The sequence below is a fragment of the Aulostomus chinensis genome, chromosome 2 (genome assembly GCF_037954235.1).
Source record: "Aulostomus chinensis isolate RoL2024-O1b breed Wild chromosome 2, RoL_Achi_v1.0, whole genome shotgun sequence".
In the NCBI taxonomy this organism is placed as follows: domain Eukaryota; kingdom Metazoa; phylum Chordata; class Actinopteri; order Syngnathiformes; family Aulostomidae; genus Aulostomus; species Aulostomus chinensis.
Window position 1 is genome coordinate 35,760,810 of NC_141321.1, and position 19,248 is coordinate 35,780,057.

The following is a 19,248-nucleotide window of genomic DNA, read 5'->3' on the forward strand; positions in this document are numbered from 1 at the left end:
TGGATCTCTGAGATACAATGTAGGAGGAAGTTACGGGGGTCACATACATTTTGCCAGAACATTTCCAGATCATTCCCAGGACTTTCCAATAACCACACATCCTCAGAACAAACGTCACCAGCAGACTCAATGACATTAGGAGCAGCGAGCGGATCAGAACCAGCCCTGTGAAACATATTTCCAGACTTCCCAGGCCTGGACGTTCCTGTTTTCAAATTCTGGGTTTGTTGCATCAGTTTGAGGTTCTGCCCCTCTTTTGCTTGTGCCCCCCCCCCCCCCCCCCACCACCACCACCACCACCAGAACCAGAGGTGCACGATGACGACGATGACGATGATGACGGCCACCAGCTGATCGGAGCTTAGCTGCACTCTTGTCAGGAACATAAAGGCACAAACACGCAGCTTATCTGCGCAAATAAAAAGGCACGTGAACACTGGAGAAGGTCCGCAGGTGAGGTGACGTCATCGCCTGGACTTTGAACCGTTCCGTAAAGTTTCTCACCAACTTTTGTCTCCAGAAAGTTTCATTGGAGGAGCTCGGGTTAGAGCCGCTCAGCTGCCTCGTCCGTCAGCTCGTGCGCGCCGACGGATCTGCAATCCAGTCCAGGACCGGGACTGGCTCCGGACTCTCAGCTGCCCAGAGGCTTGAAGGAGCCGTCCGGCAGCTGGCGGAAGATGCCCCGCAGCGTGTCGAGCTCACGGCTGAGGTGCTCCACCCGCCGCCGCAGCCGCTCGTTGTCGCTGCTCAGCTCCACCACCTTCTGCTGCGTCTCCATGTTCCGCATCTTCGCCTTGTCGCGGCTCTTGCGCACCGCCACGTTATTGCGCTCGCGCCGCAGCCGGTACTCCGGGCTGTTCTTGTCCACGTGCTTCTTGGGTTTCCCGCAGCCTCCCGCGCGCTGCTCCAGCAGCTTTGCGCCCTGTGAGTGCGCGTGTTGGTGCGGGCTCGGGACAGGGGTCGGCGGGGGGGTGGGGTGCCCCGGCTGGAGGTGCATGGTGGTCTGCGCGCAGTGCGCTATCTGGTACTGGAGGTGCGGCTGTTGCGGGTACTGCTGCGGGTGCGGGTGGTGGTAGGCGGGCGCCGCGGCCGGACCCAGGTCCTCCTCGTCCCGCGGCTCTTGCTTGATGGCCACCGGCCGCAGCCGCGGTGGATTGTGCTCATACAGCGGCTCCAGCTTGGAGTCCAGATAGCCGGCCATGTAGAGCTGCGGGGGCCCGGGCCCACACTGGGGCCCGGGGCCGCAAGGCGCCGCCTCGTACTCCCCGCTCATCATCTTCAGCTTGTCCTGGCGGGAGCTGTGGTGGAACAGGTCCGCCAGGAAGTCGTCGTTAAAGGCCGACGGGTCGATGTAGGCGCTCAGGTCGATGGACGTCTCGTTGTCTCCGATGTCCCCGCCGAGGTCCGCCGGGTCTCTGTATCCGGAGAGGGGCTGCGGGCCGTGGGGCAGGCTGCTCATCAGGGACCGGGGCGCGACCTCGTAAAGGTTGGACAGCTCCATGGAGAACCTAAAGCCGGGCGTGCATGGCGACGAGCTCCGGGAATCCAGCTTTTCCTCAAAAGGTCCTCAGACGGGGGCTGGGGGTCAGAAAGCTGCAGGCGGCTCGTCCTGCTCAGAACCCCAGCTGTCAGACCGGCTTATATAGGCGAGCGGGGGGCGGGGCCTCAGCCTCTCTCTCCCTCTCTCACTTACACAAACACTTCCCCTCTCTCTCTCTCTCTCTCTCACACACACACACACACACACACACACACACACACACACACTCCCTCTCCCTCTCAAACACACACTCCCTCTCTCTCACTCTCTCCCTCACACACACACACACACACACACACACACACACACACACACACACACACACACTCCCTCTCAAACACACACTCCCTCTCTCTCATTCTCTCCCTCACACACTCCCTTTCTCTCACTCACACACACACACACACACTCCCTTTCTCTCTCTCACACACACACACACACACACACTCCCTTTCTCTCTCTCACACACACTCCCTTTCTCTCACTCACACACACACCCTCTCTCTCCCTCACACACACACTCCCTTTCTCTCACTCACACACACACCCTCTCTCTCCCTCACACACACTCACTTTCTCTCACTCACACACACACCCTCTCTCTCCCTCACACACACTCACTTTCTCTCACTCCCTCTCTCCCTCACACACACACTCCCTTTCTCTCACTCTCTCACTCACACACACTCCCTTTCTCTCACTCTCTCACTCACACACTCCCTTTCTCCCACTCTCTCACTCTCACACACACACACACTCCCTTTCTCCCACTCTCTCACTCACACACACACACTCCCTTTCTCTCACTCACTCACACACACACTCCCTTCCTCTCACTCACACACACACACACTCCCTTTCTCTCACTCACACACACACCCTCTCTCTCCCTCACACACACTCACTTTCTCTCACTCACACACACACCCTCTCTCTCCCTCACACACACTCACTTTCTCTCACTCCCTCTCTCCCTCACACACACACTCCCTTTCTCTCACTCTCTCACTCACACACTCCCTTTCTCTCACTCCCTCTCTCCCTCACACACACACTCCCTTTCTCTCACTCCCTCTCTCCCTCACACACACACTCCCTTTCTCTCACTCACACACACTCCCTCTCCCTCTCAAACACACACTTCCTCTCTCTCACTCTCTCCCTCACACACTCACTTACTCTCACTCTCTCACTCACACACACACACACTCCCTTTCTCTCACTCACACACACACACTCCCTTTCTCTCACTCACACACACACACACACACACACACACTCCCTTTCTCTCACTCACACACACACACACACACACACACTCCCTTTCTCTCACTCTCACACACACACACTCCCTTTCTCTCACTCTCACACACACTCCCTTCCTGTCACTCACACACTCCCTTTCTCTCACTCTCTCACTCACACACACACTCCCTTTCTCTCACTCACTCACACACACACTCCCTTCCTCTCACTCACACACACACACACTCCCTTTCTCTCTCTCACACAAACTCCCTTTCTCGCACTCTCTCACACAAACTCCCTTTCTCGCACTCTCTCACACAAACTCCCTTTCTCTCACTCTCTCACACATACTCCCTTTCTCTCACTCTCTCACTCACACACACACACACACGCTCCCTTTCTCTCACTCTCTCACTCACACACACACACACACGCTCCCTTTCTCCCACTCTCTCACTCTCACACACACACTCCCTTTCTCCCACTCTCTCACTCTCTCACACACACACACTCCCTTTCTCTCACTCTCTCACTCACACACACACACACACATTACTTTCTCCCACTCTCTCACTCACACACACACACACACACACACACACACACATTACTTTCTCCCACTCTCTCACTCACACACACACACACACACATTACTTTCTCCCACTCTCTCACTCACACACACACACACACACATTACTTTCTCCCACTCTCTCACTCACACACACACACACTCCCTTTCTCCCACTCTCTCACTCACACACACACACACACTCCCTTTCTCCCACTCTCTCACTCACACACACACACACACCCTCCCTTTCTCCCACTCTCTCACTCTCACACACACACACACCCTCCCTTTCTCCCACTCTCTCACTCTCACACACACACACTCCCTTTCTCCCACTCTCTCACTCTCACACACACACACTCCCTTTCTCCCACTCTCTCACTCTCACACACTCCCTTTCTCCCACTCTCTCACTCTCACACACACACACACTCCCTTTCTCCCACTCTCTCACACACACACACTCCCTTTCTCCCACTCTCTCACACACACACACTCCCTTTCTCCCACTCTCTCACACACACACACTCCCTTTCTCCCACTCTCTCACTCACACACACACACACTCCCTTTCTCCCACTCTCTCACTCACACACACACACACTCCCTTTCTCCCACTCTCTCACTCACACACACACACACTCCCTTTCTCCCACTCTCTCACTCACACACACACACACTCCCTTTCTCCCACTCTCTCACTCACACACACACACACACACTCCCTTTCTCCCACTCTCTCACTCTCACACACACACACTCCCTTTCTCCCACTCTCTCACTCACACACACACACACACTCCCTTTCTCCCACTCTCTCACTCACACACACACACACACCCTCCCTTTCTCCCACTCTCTCACTCTCACACACACACACATTACTTTCTCCCACTCTCTCACTCTCACACACACACACACACTCCCTTTCTCCCACTCTCTCACACACACACACTCCCTTTCTCCCACTCTCTCACTCACACACACACACACACACTCCCTTTCTCCCACTCTCTCACTCACACACACACACACACACTCCCTTTTTCCCACTCTCTCACTCACACACACACACACACACTCCCTTTCTCCCACTCTCTCACTCTCACACACACACACTCCCTTTCTCCCACTCTCTCACTCTCACACACACACACACTCCCTTTCTCCCACTCTCTCACTCACACACACACACACTCCCTTTCTCCCACTCTCTCACTCACACACACTCCCTTTCTCCCACTCTCTCACTCACACACACACACACACTCCCTTTCTCCCACTCTCTCACTCTCACACACACACACTCCCTTTCTCCCACTCTCTCACTCTCACACACACACACTCCCTTTCTCCCACTCTCTCACTCTCACACACACACACTCCCTTTCTCCCACTCTCTCACTCTCACACACACACACTCCCTTTCTCCCACTCTCTCACTCACACACACACACACACACATTACTTTCTCCCACTCTCTCACTCACACACACACACACACTCCCTTTCTCCCACTCTCTCACTCACACACACACACACACACATTACTTTCTCCCACTCTCTCACTCTCACACACACACACTCCCTTTCTCCCACTCTCTCACTCACACACACACACACACACATTACTTTCTCCCACTCTCTCACTCACACACACACACACACTCCCTTTCTCCCACTCTCTCACTCACACACACAGGCGCACACTTGCACCAACTCTGTCTCGACACATTCAAAGTACCTTTAGTTTTATTTCTTACAAATTATCAGTGACATCATCGAGATCATGGATAATTTAACCTTCTGCACGGCAACAGGCTCAAACTTCAAATGATGTCTGATCAACAACAAACACCTGCAAACCTGTCAGGTCTCGGTGGAGGATCTGTGACATCATCAGATCAGCTGTTAGCAGCTCCAACCCGCTCATTTATTAATTTAGATACTTTCTGTTTAATAATACCAGAGGGTGGAGGGTCCATGATGGAGGTGGGGGTCCGTGATGGAGGTGGAGGGTCCCTGACTGGACCGTCAAACCAGTACTTCATCATTCCAATCGTGTGTTTCAGTTTTCGACAGCGGGGGGTTGAGGATATCTCAGGTGTTTAATTGCTGCTGTGAACGAACTGCACTTTGTCCAGTTTTCAAAGAAACAAAGTGAATTTGTTGGAGAAAGAAGGTAAGAGTAAAGTAGCAAATAATGAAATTACAATAAATGTCAAATACCACAGCCCGTGGAAACGAGCTGCCGACCAAACCAAACGCTCTTCCATGCACTTCTTTATTTGAGGGTCGGTTTTAATGTGTTGGAGGACTTGAAAACGTTTTCTACTTTTGTGCAGCTGTCGCTGTGATTTGCTACGAGACAAACAAAACTGACTTGATTAACGAGAACGTGTCGGAAGCTTGAATGGAGTTTTCTGCAACCTACAATCTCTGGAGTAGCCGGGGCTCAGACCAGGACCCTGCTCCACCCCTGAACCACCCACATATCTCTGGTAGCAGATCTTGTCTGCAGGTTACTTACTGTTACTCACCGCAGTGCTCCATAAGAAAAGTATGTGACATTTTGATGAAGCAGGTATCGAAGGCCCTACATCAGACCTGGCGCGTGGACCACATGCACACCTTTTCCATTCTTTTTGCGAGTGTTGCCTGATGCAAGAGTTGGCCTTGGCCACACCGCCTGAAAGGAAATCAGGACCTGACCTGATCCTGGTCTCTGCTGCAGGGCGATAGAAGAAAGGAACAAAGAAAAAATCACTCCCAAATCCCATCTCCCCCTGAAGGTCCAAGAACCAAATGGTCAACTTCACCGAAAAGGGCGTGATTTCCACTCTGCACCATGGCCTCCACCTCGGCCTCCACCTCTCCTCCATGGCCTCCACCACTCCACCATGGCCTCCACCTCTCCTCCATGGCCTCCACCACTCCTCCATGGCCTCCACCTCGGCCTCTACCACTCCTCCATGGCCTCCACCTCGGCCTCCACTACACCTCCATGGCCTCCACCTCTCCTCCATGGCCTCCACCTCGGCCTCCACTACTCCTCCATGGCCTCCACCACTCCTCCATGGCCTCCACCTCTCCTCCATAGTCTCCACCACTCCTCCATAGTCTCCACCTCTCCTCCATGGCCTCCACCACTCCCCCATGGCCTCCACCTCGGCCTCCACCTCTCCTCCATGGCCTCCACCACTCCACCATGGCCTCCACCTCTCCTCCATGGCCTCCACCACTCCTCCATGGCCTCCACCTCGGCCTCCACCACACCTCCATGGCCTCCACCTCTCCTCCATGGCCTCCACCTCGGCCTCCACTACTCCTCCATGGCCTCCACCACTCCTCCATGGCCTCCACCTCTCCTCCATAGTCTCCACCACACCTCCATAGTCTCCACCTCTCCTCCATGGCCTCCACCACTCCTCCATGGCCTCTACCTCGGCCTCCACCACTCCTTCATGGCCTCCACCTCGGCCTCCACCACACCTCCATGGCCTCCACCTCTCCTCCATGGCCTCCACCTCGGCCTCCACTACTCCTCCATAGTCTCCACCACTCCTCCATGGCCTCCACCTCTCCTCCATTGTCTCCACCACTCCTCCATAGTCTCCACCTCTCCTCCATGGCCTCCACCACTCCTCCATAGTCTCCACCACTCCTCCATAGTCTCCACCTCTCCTCCATGGCCTCCACCACTCCCCCATGGCCTCCACCTCGGCCTCCACCTCTCCTCCATGGCCTCCACCACTCCACCATGGCCTCCACCTCTCCTCCATGGCCTCCACCACTCCTCCATGGCCTCCACCTCGGCCTCCACCACACCTCCATGGCCTCCACCTCTCCTCCATGGCCTCCACCTCGGCCTCCACTACTCCTCCATGGCCTCCACCACTCCTCCATGGCCTCCACCTCTCCTCCATAGTCTCCACCACACCTCCATAGTCTCCACCTCTCCTCCATGGCCTCCACCACTCCTCCATGGCCTCTACCTCGGCCTCCACCACTCCTTCATGGCCTCCACCTCGGCCTCCACCACACCTCCATGGCCTCCACCTCTCCTCCATGGCCTCCACCTCGGCCTCCACTACTCCTCCATAGTCTCCACCACTCCTCCATGGCCTCCACCTCTCCTCCATAGTCTCCACCACTCCTCCATAGTCTCCACCTCTCCTCCATGGCCTCCACCACTCCTCCATAGTCTCCACCACTCCTCCATGGACTCCTCCATGGCCTCCACCACTCCTCCATGGCCTCCACCACTCCTCCATGGCCTCCACCTCTCCTCCATAGTCTCCACCACTCCTCCATAGTCTCCACCACTCCTCCATGGACTCCTCCATGGCCTCCACCACTCCTCCATGGCCTCCACCTCTCCTCCATAGTCTCCACCACTCCTCCATGGTCTCTAGCTCTCCTCCATGGACTCCTCCATGGCCTCCACCTCTCCTCCATAGTCTCCACCACTCCTCCATGGTCTCTAGCTCTCCTCCATGGACTCCTCCATGGTCTCCACCTCTCCTCCATGCACTCCACCTCTCCTCCATAGTCTCCACCTCTCCTACATGGCCTCGACCTCTCCTCCATAGTCTCCACCTCTCCTCCATGGCCTCGACCTCTCCTCCATAGTCTCCACCACTCCTCCATGGACTCCTCCATGGCCTCCACCACTCCTCCATGGCCTCCACCTCTCTTCCATAGTCTCCACCACTCCTCCATGGCCTCCACCACTCCTCCATGGCCTCCACCTCTCCTCCATAGTCTCCACCACTCCTCCATAGTCTCCACCACTCCTCCATGGACTCCTCCATGGCCTCCACCACTCCTCCATGGCCTCCACCTCTCCTCCATAGTCTCCACCACTCCTCCATAGTCTCCACCACTCCTCCACCTCTCCTCCAAAGTCTCCACCACTCCTCCATGGTCTCTAGCTCTCCTCCATGGACTCCTCCATGGTCTCCACCTCTCCCTTTATTTTTTGATTATTGATTAATTAGTTATTTTTTAAATGTAAATGTTAAAATATTAACTGCATTACACATCTGATCATGTTAATGACAGTCCGAACCCCAACTGCAACATGCTCGGTCCTCGCTTGCTACTTTACTAGTATGAACATCATTATGTTGGCTCACACCAAACTATTTAAATCAAATTTCCATTCTTATGTACTGAGATTTCCAAAGTAACACAGTAAATGTGAAAAATGTAGTTGGGGGGAGGCAATCTCTCATCACCATATGTGGTCATTGGGTATCTACAAGCTAGAATTTTGACACAGAATCATGACAAAATATTGCAATACATTGCCATGTAAATCTATCATTGATTTACATATAGCAGAGCCCCATTCATTGTTAGGTGGAGTAGTTATAGAAGTATAACAGGAATATTATTATCTGCATTTTTACAAGAGGCATATCAGTAGAAATAGTTTGAATACTACATCTAAATTATTAATTTAAGGTATGTGGTTATCAGCAGGGCAGCCTGGTGGAGCAGTGGTCCTCACTGTGGCCCCCAGCAAGAAGGTTGTGGGTGGAGCAGTGGTCCTCACTGTGGCCCCCAGCAAGAAGGTTGTGGGTGGAGCAGTGGTCCTCACTGTGGCCCCCAGCAAGAAGGTTGTGGGTGGAGCAGTGGTCCTCACTGTGGCCCCCCAGCAAGAAGGTTGTGGGTGGAGCCCCGGCTGCAGCACGGGGTCTTTCTGTGTGAGTCTCCATGTTCTCCCTGTTCCTGCTGGGTTCTCTCTGGTACTCCAGCTTCCTCCACAGTCCAAAGACATCAAGAGGGACCAGGTTAATCCAGACTCTAAATTGACCGTAGGCGTGGCTGGGAGAGCCAATGGTTGTCTGTCTCTATGTGTTGGCCCTGCCATGGACTGGTGACCTGTCCAGGGGGAAGGCTGCTGGGATAGGCTCCACCCCCACCACCCTCAACAGGAGAAGAGGGGGAACATGGAGGGATGGAGGGATGGGTGGAGGGATGGTTATCAGCAGTAATAAAACTAGTAGTATGAAAGGAATATGATGGTAGTAGTAGTTTGTACAGCTGTATCAGTAGTAGTAGTAGTTTGTACAGCTGTATCAGTAGTAGTAGTAGTTTGTACAGCTGTATCAGTAGTAGTAGTAGTTTGTACAGCTGTATCAGTAGTAGTAGTTGTAGAAGTAGTTCAGCTGTAGTAGTTGCAGCATCTCGTCAGAGCAGATGACTTCACGCATGTTTGAGCTCATTAAAACAGCCTCGTTACATAAACTAAACGGCTGAAAAAGCAGCTTCCTCGTTGGTCGATCAACATGTCAATCACCCAATGTGTTGCATCACTCACTTATGATTGGTCGTTCTTCGTCCCGCTGGCTCGTACTGGCCTCTGATTGGCTGATGTGCGACATTTCCCTACATGGTAAAGGAGATTTCGCAATCGGCTGCTCTCTGTATTCCAAACAAAAACAGTCGGCGGAGCGCAGACGGGCGAATCAAACTTCAACTTCCTGTCGGAACTTTCTCCACTTTGACGGATGGTTGAGTCCTCCGCCACCCCGTGACGGTGAGTCGTGTTTTTAGGTGTTTGAGGGTTCGAGCGGCGGAGCGGGAGGGAGGTTAGGGCGCGTTAGCGCTGGAGGCTAACTAACTGGCTAGCTTCCCGGCTGACGGACAGTCCGGGGGACGGAGAGCGAGCAGGCAGCTTCTCCGATGACTACGGGACCCTCGAGGCCTGAAGCTTCCTGTGGGTCGACTGATAGTCAGTCGTCTGCTGGAAGCTTCAAGGTGGAGAAAAGTTGGTCAAGTGGACGGAAATTCAAAGTTTGCCGTCCTGAAGTGAGTTGTGATGGATTCTTCCGCCGCCATGTTGGGAACTGTCGTGGTTTTAGTTTTCACTACCGTTTACATTCACCCAGTAGGGAGCTTTCTGCTGAGCCCCGCATGACTCCGGAGTTCCCCTCTCTCGGCACAAAGACGCCGACGATGATGATGCAACAGCAGGCAACAACTGCTGGTTCCACCCGGAGCGCTTTTCCCTGCACACAGCTGACTGGCTGCATAGCAACGCGACGACCAATCACAGCCGCGCCATTAATTGGCCTGACAGAATCATAATCTGCCCAATTACGTTTTCAGAGCAGAAGCTTGGGTGTATATGTGGCCGTGGTCTGATTGACGGATCCAGGTCACCACGGTTCTTGAGAGGGAGCAGTGCTTGCAGGATAACCAGTGACCCTCTGAGCTGCAGCTAGGCAGCTCTGCCGTGTGTGTGTGTGTGTGTGTGTGTGTGTGTGTGTAAATGAAATGATAGCTTTGAGCGCTGCTAAAGTATAAAGAACTTATATAAGACTCCAGGTACCATTTACCAAACCACACAATTACACTTTAATCAGATATAATTGTTAAGATCGTTTCTAGACATTTAATAACCAAATACTTTAATATGTAATCATTGTCATGTTAGAATCGCTGTATTTCTTGTGACTCCGCCTCATTCATTTAGAATCCAGAGCAGACAGACATGCAGACATGCTGGACTGAAGACGCATCCTGCTCTTTAATGTTGACTTTCTGAGTGTCTTGGTTTCTGGGCCCCCTCTGATGGAACTGGACTTGTCTGGGTTTGATTGCAGTGATTGAATGAACCTGAGAGAGGAGCTTATTGCTGTTAGTGGTTTGAACGTGGCCTACCATTATAGAGCCAAAGTTGTTATTTGTGAAGAATATGATGATCTTCAGTAAACCTTTACATTAGCAGCACTGGTTTAGTAAACTCAAGTTTAATAATGGAAGAAAAAATGTAGTTTTCTTATGAAACATACTGAATCTAGACAGGAGTAATAGACCTGTCATAGTGGGCAATAAGAAGATAGTAAAAATTCTCAGTAGAAGTTAGAACGTAAGTGTATTTTGGTGGTAGGGTGAGGAGGTTTCCAGTTTTACCTGTTGCTGTACTGAATTATATTCGTATCATTTAAACCAACATTTGTCTGATGCAGTGAAGTGAAAGCATACATTGTGTACCAACACTAAATAAATCTGTCACTGCTTTAACAACAAAAATGAATGACTGCTGAACCATGTTAGCTTTAGCTCACCGGCTACTGGGGTCTGTATGGCTGGAGTGTTAGCAGTGGCTCACCAGCTACTCTTTACTCTTGACTTTCAATGTGTAACATTTATGTCGTCTGGTATTTACAGTCCAGCTTGATGTGAAATTTTACAAAATCAACATTTTATGTTTTCGTTTGATGTTGAAGAAGAAGAAAAGTTAACTAGGTTGTTGTAAGAAATAAAAACACTTTGTCACTTCATCAGGGGCAGCCCCACACACACACACACACACACACACACACACACACACTTGCTAAGTTTGCAGTTGAAAAAAACGTAACATGCCCGTTGCACATCATCTAAATATAACAATATTGAACAAAATCATCGTAATGATGTATATTTTTTTCAAAATTGCGCAGCCCTACCAGCTAACTAATTAGCTCCCCTGCTGCCATTAATCCAGTCTGATGTGTTCCTTGTCGTCCTCCAGGCTCCTTGGAGGTGTACATTCCCTTTTCTGCTTCCTGTTTCACTTCTTCATCTCTACACCTGAGGAGACTCCGGGCAGAGATCTGAACTTGCAGGCAGCCCATCCAAATGAGCCGGCCGTCGCAGCCGAAATTAACCACACCAGACCACAACGGCGTGAGCGTCATTCAGAGTCAGGCCCACGCTGTTTCCTCCTCATCTCTGCCGGCATCCATAGCCGGACTGCAGCAGGTCCCCCAGCTCATCCCTGCAAACCCTTCAGCCTGTGGCGGCAAGGCCGTCCCCCCCAGCAAGATGAAGAAGCCCCCAGCAGATAAGGACAGTGAGGAGTACCGCCAGCGCCGCGAGCGCAACAACCTGGCAGTGAAGAAGAGCCGCATGCGCAGCAAGCAGAAGGCGATGGACACGCAGCAGCGCGTCAACGAGCTGAAGGAGGAGAACGAGCGTCTAGAGGCCAAGATCAAGCTGCTGAGCAAAGAGCTGAGCGTGCTCAAAGACCTCTTCCTGGAGCACGCCCACAACCTGGCTGACAACGTCCAGCCGCCCGCCGGCGCTGGGGGCTCCAGCCCTGCGCCCAACAACACCTCCACCAATGGTCAGTGAGGCGGGTGGGTCCACATTGGAAGTGGAGTTTCCAGTTTCTGGAACAAAAATGAAACTGGCTTCCCCACTGCTACGCTCCCCCACCCCCCACTCCCCCTAACCCCTCCCACTCCTCTTGACCCCCCCCCTGAACTCCCACAACCCCTCCCCCTCCTCTTAACCACTCCCCTTGAGCCCCTCCCCCAACTTCTCTTGACCCCCCCCCCCCCCCCAAGAAAAACCCCCACAGTACCTGGCCCCACTTCAAGCACACATGCAAACACATACACACATACAGGAACACACTTTACCACGGGTCCTTCCTGGTTCCCACAGTCCTCCAGGAAGGCGTTCTGAGAACTCGCACTGAGTGACATCATAAGAGTTTTAAGACCAGTTTGAGTCTCAGACCCTGTGACATGAACTTGAACCGGTGGACGCACCAGGAGAAGATGGACTCGAGGACTCATGAGCTCCTAGGAACTGAGATATTGTCCAATCAGGAGAGACGCTGGACGGGATGCCACCACACTTCCTGTCAGCTCTGTCCTGCCACTGCAGGATCCAGATGTTAATTCTTCAGCTCTTTCTAAGGATGTGTATTTTCTTCTGCTGTTGAAATGAGTTTTTAACTTCTCACGTTTTCACTACATGTTGATGCTTCGACACAGTCCTGGTGAGTTTAACAACTCGTTGTCACTCATCAGGGTTTAAAAATTGTAATCATGAATTAGGATTTTAGCCCCAAACACGTTGGAATTGTTTCCTTCTAAGGCATTTGACACGTGTCAGTTGGGGGGGCAGCTAGTCGCCATCGCAGCTGTAAGCTTGTCGTCTGTCCACAAGCAGCCAAACCGTTATTGTCCGTTGCGCTGCCGTTGATGGGGGACTTCGTATTGGCACTGAACGCATCACAGCGATCATTTTAATCATTAGAAGATGAAAGAGAAAATGTGGTCAGAGCACCACCCACTCTACAACGCAGCATCAGCTAGTTAGCGAGGTCATGTCCGATGGCAGATGGAGTCACGTGCAGGTTGGCAGGCCTCTTGTGAGGACAGAAACCCTCCCGTCACATTAAAGGCATCAAACTGTCATCAGAACGTGTCATCAGAACGTGTCAACGCAAGCGCACACACAATTCTTCAGAAACACGACGGACCGCCGTCGGTACCCATGACATCACAGTGCCCTGCTTCAGCTGATGGCACCCAGACTCGTCGCCCAGTGTCCTGCCTCTTCCCATTTACTTGCAGGTGTGTGTGGGCGGAGCTACAGCTTAACTGACTCATCAGCACACCGATTCATTGACGTGTCCTCTCAGCCATGGCCCTGCCCAGACAGCAGGCCACACACAGCAGAGGAGGTGTGGCCTGTCAATGTACAATCATTGAAGCTTTGTGTTTTCCACTGGATTTGTTCCTGCATGAATGTTGTTTTGTGTAGAAGCGCTGCTCAACATTCTCGTGGCGTTCCCACAACGTTCCCATCTGGCTTCTCTCAGTAAAGACTCACCCTGCTTCCCCGTCCATCAGAAACATGTCCGTTTCCTCCTGACGGTGGAGACAATCACTTATTTATCCACACTCAGCACTTGACATCGTTTTCGGGTCAAAGATGAATTGTTGTTTTATTGTTATTGATATTGTGATGAATAATGATGGGGGGTGATGGCAAATATTTGGCGGTTTTTTACTGAGAACATCGGCGACATGTTTCCTCTGACATCACTACTGAATATTGGCTGAGAGATCACCTACCAGAGCGACCAGTTCACACCAGTTTGATGTGGTCTTGTACGTTGTGGGAACATTTCTACTGGCTGGGCGCTGCTGCCACATCTCTTTTTTATGTTGTTTGTGTTTATACATGTTCCTTCAGCATGTTTGGGGGGGGGCGTGGCTGCATATCAGGAAGGTAAAAGTGAATGCTCATCTGTGAGATGCCATCCGGTGGCACAGTCCCAGCGTCCTGGCATGGCGAGTGTTGCTGGGCAGCATCTTATGTCGCCATGCAGCTTTTTTTATATGAGAGGAACCTGCAGTCGCCTGATTTGTAAATTAAAATGAGTTGAAAAGCTGTACAGAGTTTTTCTTGGTCTGACCATCAGGACCGTCTCAACAGTTCTGCTTCTGCCTGATTAAAATGTTCTCAACATTCTTAATGGGTACTTGATGGGTGTGTAACCCCTCCTCCTGTTATCAATTTTGCACCTGTCAATCACAGAAGATGTCAGGGGGAGGGGTTACAACAGCAGTGAGAAAACATTGGTGCCTAAGAAGGTTTGATGAATGAGGAAGAAGCAACTGTCTTGTCATCATGGCCCTGGAAGGTTCTGGACATGTGACACTGACTGAAAGAGGAAGTACTTCAATGTCTTCACGTGTAAAGTTGGGGGTGAATTCATTGATCTGTTTTGAGAAGAACCACGGTTCACTGAGAAGGTCTGGTTGTCTTGGCCAGCAAAGTAAAGTTCATCAATCCAATATGGCCGCCACAGGAAGTTAGCAGCAGTTTTCAAGATCTTCAGGGATACGAAGATCCAAACCAAGTGTCTGGATGGAGTTTTGGCTTCAAACTTAAGAAGCAGAAAATTCCTCCAGACTTGTGTTGTGTGGAATCTTCATGCTGCGTTTAGGAGAACGTGGAAGAGGAGAAATGGGAACCCAACGTTGTCCAGCAGATGCCAGGCACCATCAGTGGTAGGAAGCTACTTGATGCAAGAGGTGGTTGAAATATTTTATCTGATTAAACTGACAAGTCAAGTCCAGTCAGTTTTATTAGTGGCACCAAACCCCAACCAAAGTTCTGTCCTGACTCTGTCCAAGTAGAGCAGGTCCAGCACCTCCCTCCTTCAATGAACCTCCACCCAACAGTTCTCCATCAGCAGCACATCCTGCAACAGCAGCCACCAGAACCTTCCTTTACCAGCAGGAAGGTGGAGCAGATCCAGGATCAGCGGGACACACGTCTGCTTTGGCTGGTGGCGTTGATCAGTGCCTTGGTCAATGTTTCCTCTCTGTGCAGCGGCCAATCGTGGGAAGTGTGTGTGTGAGAACCAGACAGACTTGATGCAGGTGAATAATTGACAAGGTGACATCAACACCTGTGCCAATAGAGTCTAGTCACTGGAACACGAGTCAAATGGCGGAGAGGACAGATGGGTGGGACAAAGGATTTACGAGGTATAGTAAAGAGGCTAGACGTCCAAAGGTCAGAGGTCAGTGACCCCGCCCTGGCACCAAACATTGTTCTGTCTGTGTGTGTGTGTGTGCCAGGATCTCATGGTGTGTCTCACTGGAGTTCATCACTAGCCACGGAGTGAACACAGATGAGCTTTGACACCAGGTCATGTGATACCATGTCAGGAACACCTCCACCAACATGGATGCTCCATTTAAAAGAGAAAACACCAAAGGAATTCTTGATATTTCAACATTTGAGACGATCACAAGACATTGAGGCTTTGCAGCAAACTGTTAGAACAGGTTCCAGTCTGCCAGGGGTCACATGACCCAAGATGAACTAAGAAGTCACGTCACACTTGTACACTTCTGCCATGTGCGCTTGTCACAGTGACCTTTGACCTTCCAAAACCTGACGTCATACTTGTGTCTCAGTTGATGTTTGTGGTAAAATATCAGGAGAGGTGACAGACAGAAACACAGCCATGATTCCTGATCAGTTTTCTGCTTCAAGATGTCTTTTGTTTGTTTCACATTTCTGTTTTGGAAAAGTCTTGATGCATGTTTCTGCTTCAGAATGTGTGTGTGTGTGTGTGAGAGAGAGAGAGAGAGAGAGAGAGAACACTCCCTCTTCCCACGATGCTTTGCTCCCCCTCATGAAAACACTGGAAAGTTCAAACATAAAAATGAGCGATGGCCTCGTCCTCCGCCGTGTTTGAATCTGCCTCCTCAGAGAATCTGGCAGCTTCACACCAACATCTGGAACACATGTTCCTCTTCCTCGGAATGTGTGAGAGTGCCAGGACTCCCTGCACTGCTATACTAGGGAAGACGCTAGTGACATCATACATGTAGAGGTCACCTGAGGTCACATGATAAGTTTTTAGGGTTTCTTTTTCCTTCAGCATCCATAAACTCCACAAAGTAGAGATTTCCAGGGTCAGCAGAAAGAGAATCTCTTCTTCTGCACATTAATTATGCCTGGTCAGCATGACAACAGGAAACAATCCTAATTTGATGGCGCCGTCCCTGTCGTCCACCAATTACCCTGCCTGGCAAACCCCATGAAAGAAAAATGAAAACTATTAGTTTGTATTTCCTAGAGGGTTTCCTGCGAACACCTGAGTCTGAGACGAATACCTGGAACCACCTTGACTATCATTCACTACACTAGACAACGGGACTCAGTCCTCTCAGCTACAAGCCACAAAGCTAATATTATACTAGCATTAAGCTAATATTCTACTAGCATTAAGATATCACTATGCTAGCAAGAATTAAGGTCGGTAAAATTACATATATCTGGCAAGCATTTGTTGGGATGGGGATGTGTTGGGGCTTTGGTCCCTCCCACCCAACCACAGCCGGCTGAGTTACCCTCTAGTTTGCCAGGGAGCAGCTACAGTTGGCGCTCTCCCTTTGAGCTGACGCACATCACGTCTCCAGCACGCAGCCTTACTCCTTCAGTATATATGGGACTGTATTCCTTACGTTAGTTCTGTACACAGTGTAGCGGTAAACATTGTTACACTAAATCTGCTCATTCTATCAAAACTCTGTCTTCAAGGTCTTTGATAAGTTTAAAGCTCTATTTTTCTTTTCGAAGCATCTAAATACAGACAAGAATCTCATCCTACTTCTTTCTTAATTTCTAAGTGTATTTGTTTTCCATTTTGTAACAAAAAAGCAGTATATTATATATATATATATATATATATATATATATATAAAATCAATCAGAGTAAGTACACATCAGTTCTCTGATGATGAATCCAAGCAAATATTTGGTTTGAGGTGATGTTTGTTTTATTATGTGAATAATCTGTTCTATAATTCCCTTGAATTACAGGGCCGTCCTACAATGACCTCCTAAAACTCTTTAACAGGAAAAAGGGCAGAATCCTCGGAAGGAGTAGGAGAAGTGGCACGGCCTCCCCCAGGACGGACAGATACGACCGTAGGATGGGCTCGACCATCCATGATGAGGGGACAGGATGTTAGCTCATAAATGTAGGCAAGGCTCCCAGTGCTGAGCAGCATCCCGGGTGTGTATGTATGTCGTGATCTTATCGCTTTGGTTTTTGCTATTCGTTTTATGTCTTGGTTGTTTCTATGGGTGTTTCTCTGATTGTTGCTATGGCTGTTGCCGTGGTTACATCTATGGTTGTTGCATGCGTCCATGAGACCGGACAGTGGATTAACCCTCACAGCGGCTGGGCTGATGGTGGAGCTGCCATGCAAGGCGCCAACCTACTCATCAGGAGCAGTCAGGGGTTCAGTGTCTTGCTCAAGGACACTTGGACATGGTCACGGGTCCAGGATCGAACCAGCGACCCTTCAGTTGCTAGACGGCCACTCTACCCCTGAGCCATGCCGCCCATTTGTGGGGGGGCTCAGCGTTGACATGCATCACACAGCAGACGCCACCACTCCCAGTGAGCAGGCCTTGTTTACCTAAAGTCTGATGACCATGAGAAGCAACTTTTTGCTCTGTAACAACAACAGCTAAAGCTGCTAAAGAAGTTAGCAAGGATGCTGCTAAGACATTAGCATAACTGCTCTTGAAAAGGCTTCTGCTGAAGATGTTAGCATGGATGCAGCAGAACAAAAAAAAAAAGGCCCTGGAGGTGTTTATCAATGTCGAAGATGTTTTGTCTCCTGGCTGCAGTTCATCCGTGACAGACATGATCGACAGGTTCATCCAATCACCTGCCAAATCATTTTTGAAATATAGCCATTCTCAAAACAGTTTCCAAGGTCAACTGTCCAGATGGTTTCAAGTAACAAACCATCAGGTTCTGGCATGTGATGCAAGTAGAACCTGTCAAATGTTGGAAGGAGATCAAGAAGCAGATCCAGGAATTGTTTTCTCTTCAGAGAGGAAGAAGGCCTTCGACTGTCCAACTCCTCCTCTCCGCTACAATATCGCTTGCAGCAGGAAAAACACCTGAAAGCTCCAATCTAACGGATCACCAATAAATGAGAGCAGTCAGTAAATTAGTCAGAACCACCACAACCGCAGGGTCGTGTTTGCTAACGATCTGATTTATTCAGACTCTCAACAGCAACATGAAGGTCAGAATTCATTCAGGAGGATGAAGGAGTGACCATGAGGTGAAGCTGAGCTTCTCAGGTTCAGTGGGGAGGAGGCCAAAGGTGAGGCCACGCCGCCGCTCTGAGAATCTGTCAGATATCCAAACGTCTGTGAGCAATCAAGGTCAGCGCAATTGACACATTTCTGTTTCCTGATTCCTGGCGGAGGCTGATGATGTCACTGGGGGCTTGGCAGAGCTGCTCGCCATGCTGGTGATGTTTTCCAGCTTTCACAAGTCATAAACAAGATAAACACTAAGTGATCTGGAAGTCAGTGAGCTAAAATGATGGTAATGTTCTCGTGAGCTCTTGTTCTTGTGTTCACTGGTGGATTCAGTTCCCATCCTGCAAGCTGATCCGAGTTGAACCAAACTGAGATGGCGAGAAGGTGAGGTCACAGGTCAGAGGTCACACATTGATGGCTGCTCAGGGAATGCTTCATTATGCTCAAAATAGAATGCTTTTTTCTTGACAGTCCCCACTGATCTTGTTTGTAAAAG

At 50.7% G+C, this 19,248-nt stretch overlaps 2 protein-coding genes across 2 annotated transcripts; one reads left to right on the forward strand and one right to left on the reverse strand.

Moving 5' to 3' along the window:
* Positions 1–274: 274 nt before the first annotated feature.
* Positions 275–2,566, reverse strand: cebpa (CCAAT enhancer binding protein alpha). The gene has a single exon (XM_086191810.1). The coding sequence runs from the start codon at positions 1,499–1,501 to the stop codon at positions 632–634; it is 870 nt and encodes a 289-aa protein (XP_086047936.1). The 5' UTR covers positions 1,502–2,566; the 3' UTR covers positions 275–631.
* A 7,179-nt stretch (positions 2,567–9,745) lies between these two features.
* cebpg (CCAAT enhancer binding protein gamma) lies at positions 9,746–14,550 on the forward strand. Its single transcript, XM_086191823.1, has 2 exons — positions 9,746–9,906; positions 11,890–14,550. Exon 2 carries the CDS (start codon positions 11,997–11,999, stop codon positions 12,489–12,491), a length of 495 nt encoding a protein of 164 aa, XP_086047949.1. The 5' UTR covers positions 9,746–9,906; positions 11,890–11,996; the 3' UTR covers positions 12,492–14,550.
* The last annotated feature ends 4,698 nt before the right edge of the window (positions 14,551–19,248 follow it).

Excerpts from the sequence above, each read along its gene's own strand:
- cebpa (XM_086191810.1), bottom strand. The coding sequence starts at position 1,501 with ATGGAGCTGTCCAACCTTTACGAGGTCGCGCCCCGGTCCCTGATGAGC.
- cebpg (XM_086191823.1), top strand. The coding sequence starts at position 11,997 with ATGAGCCGGCCGTCGCAGCCGAAATTAACCACACCAGACCACAACGGC.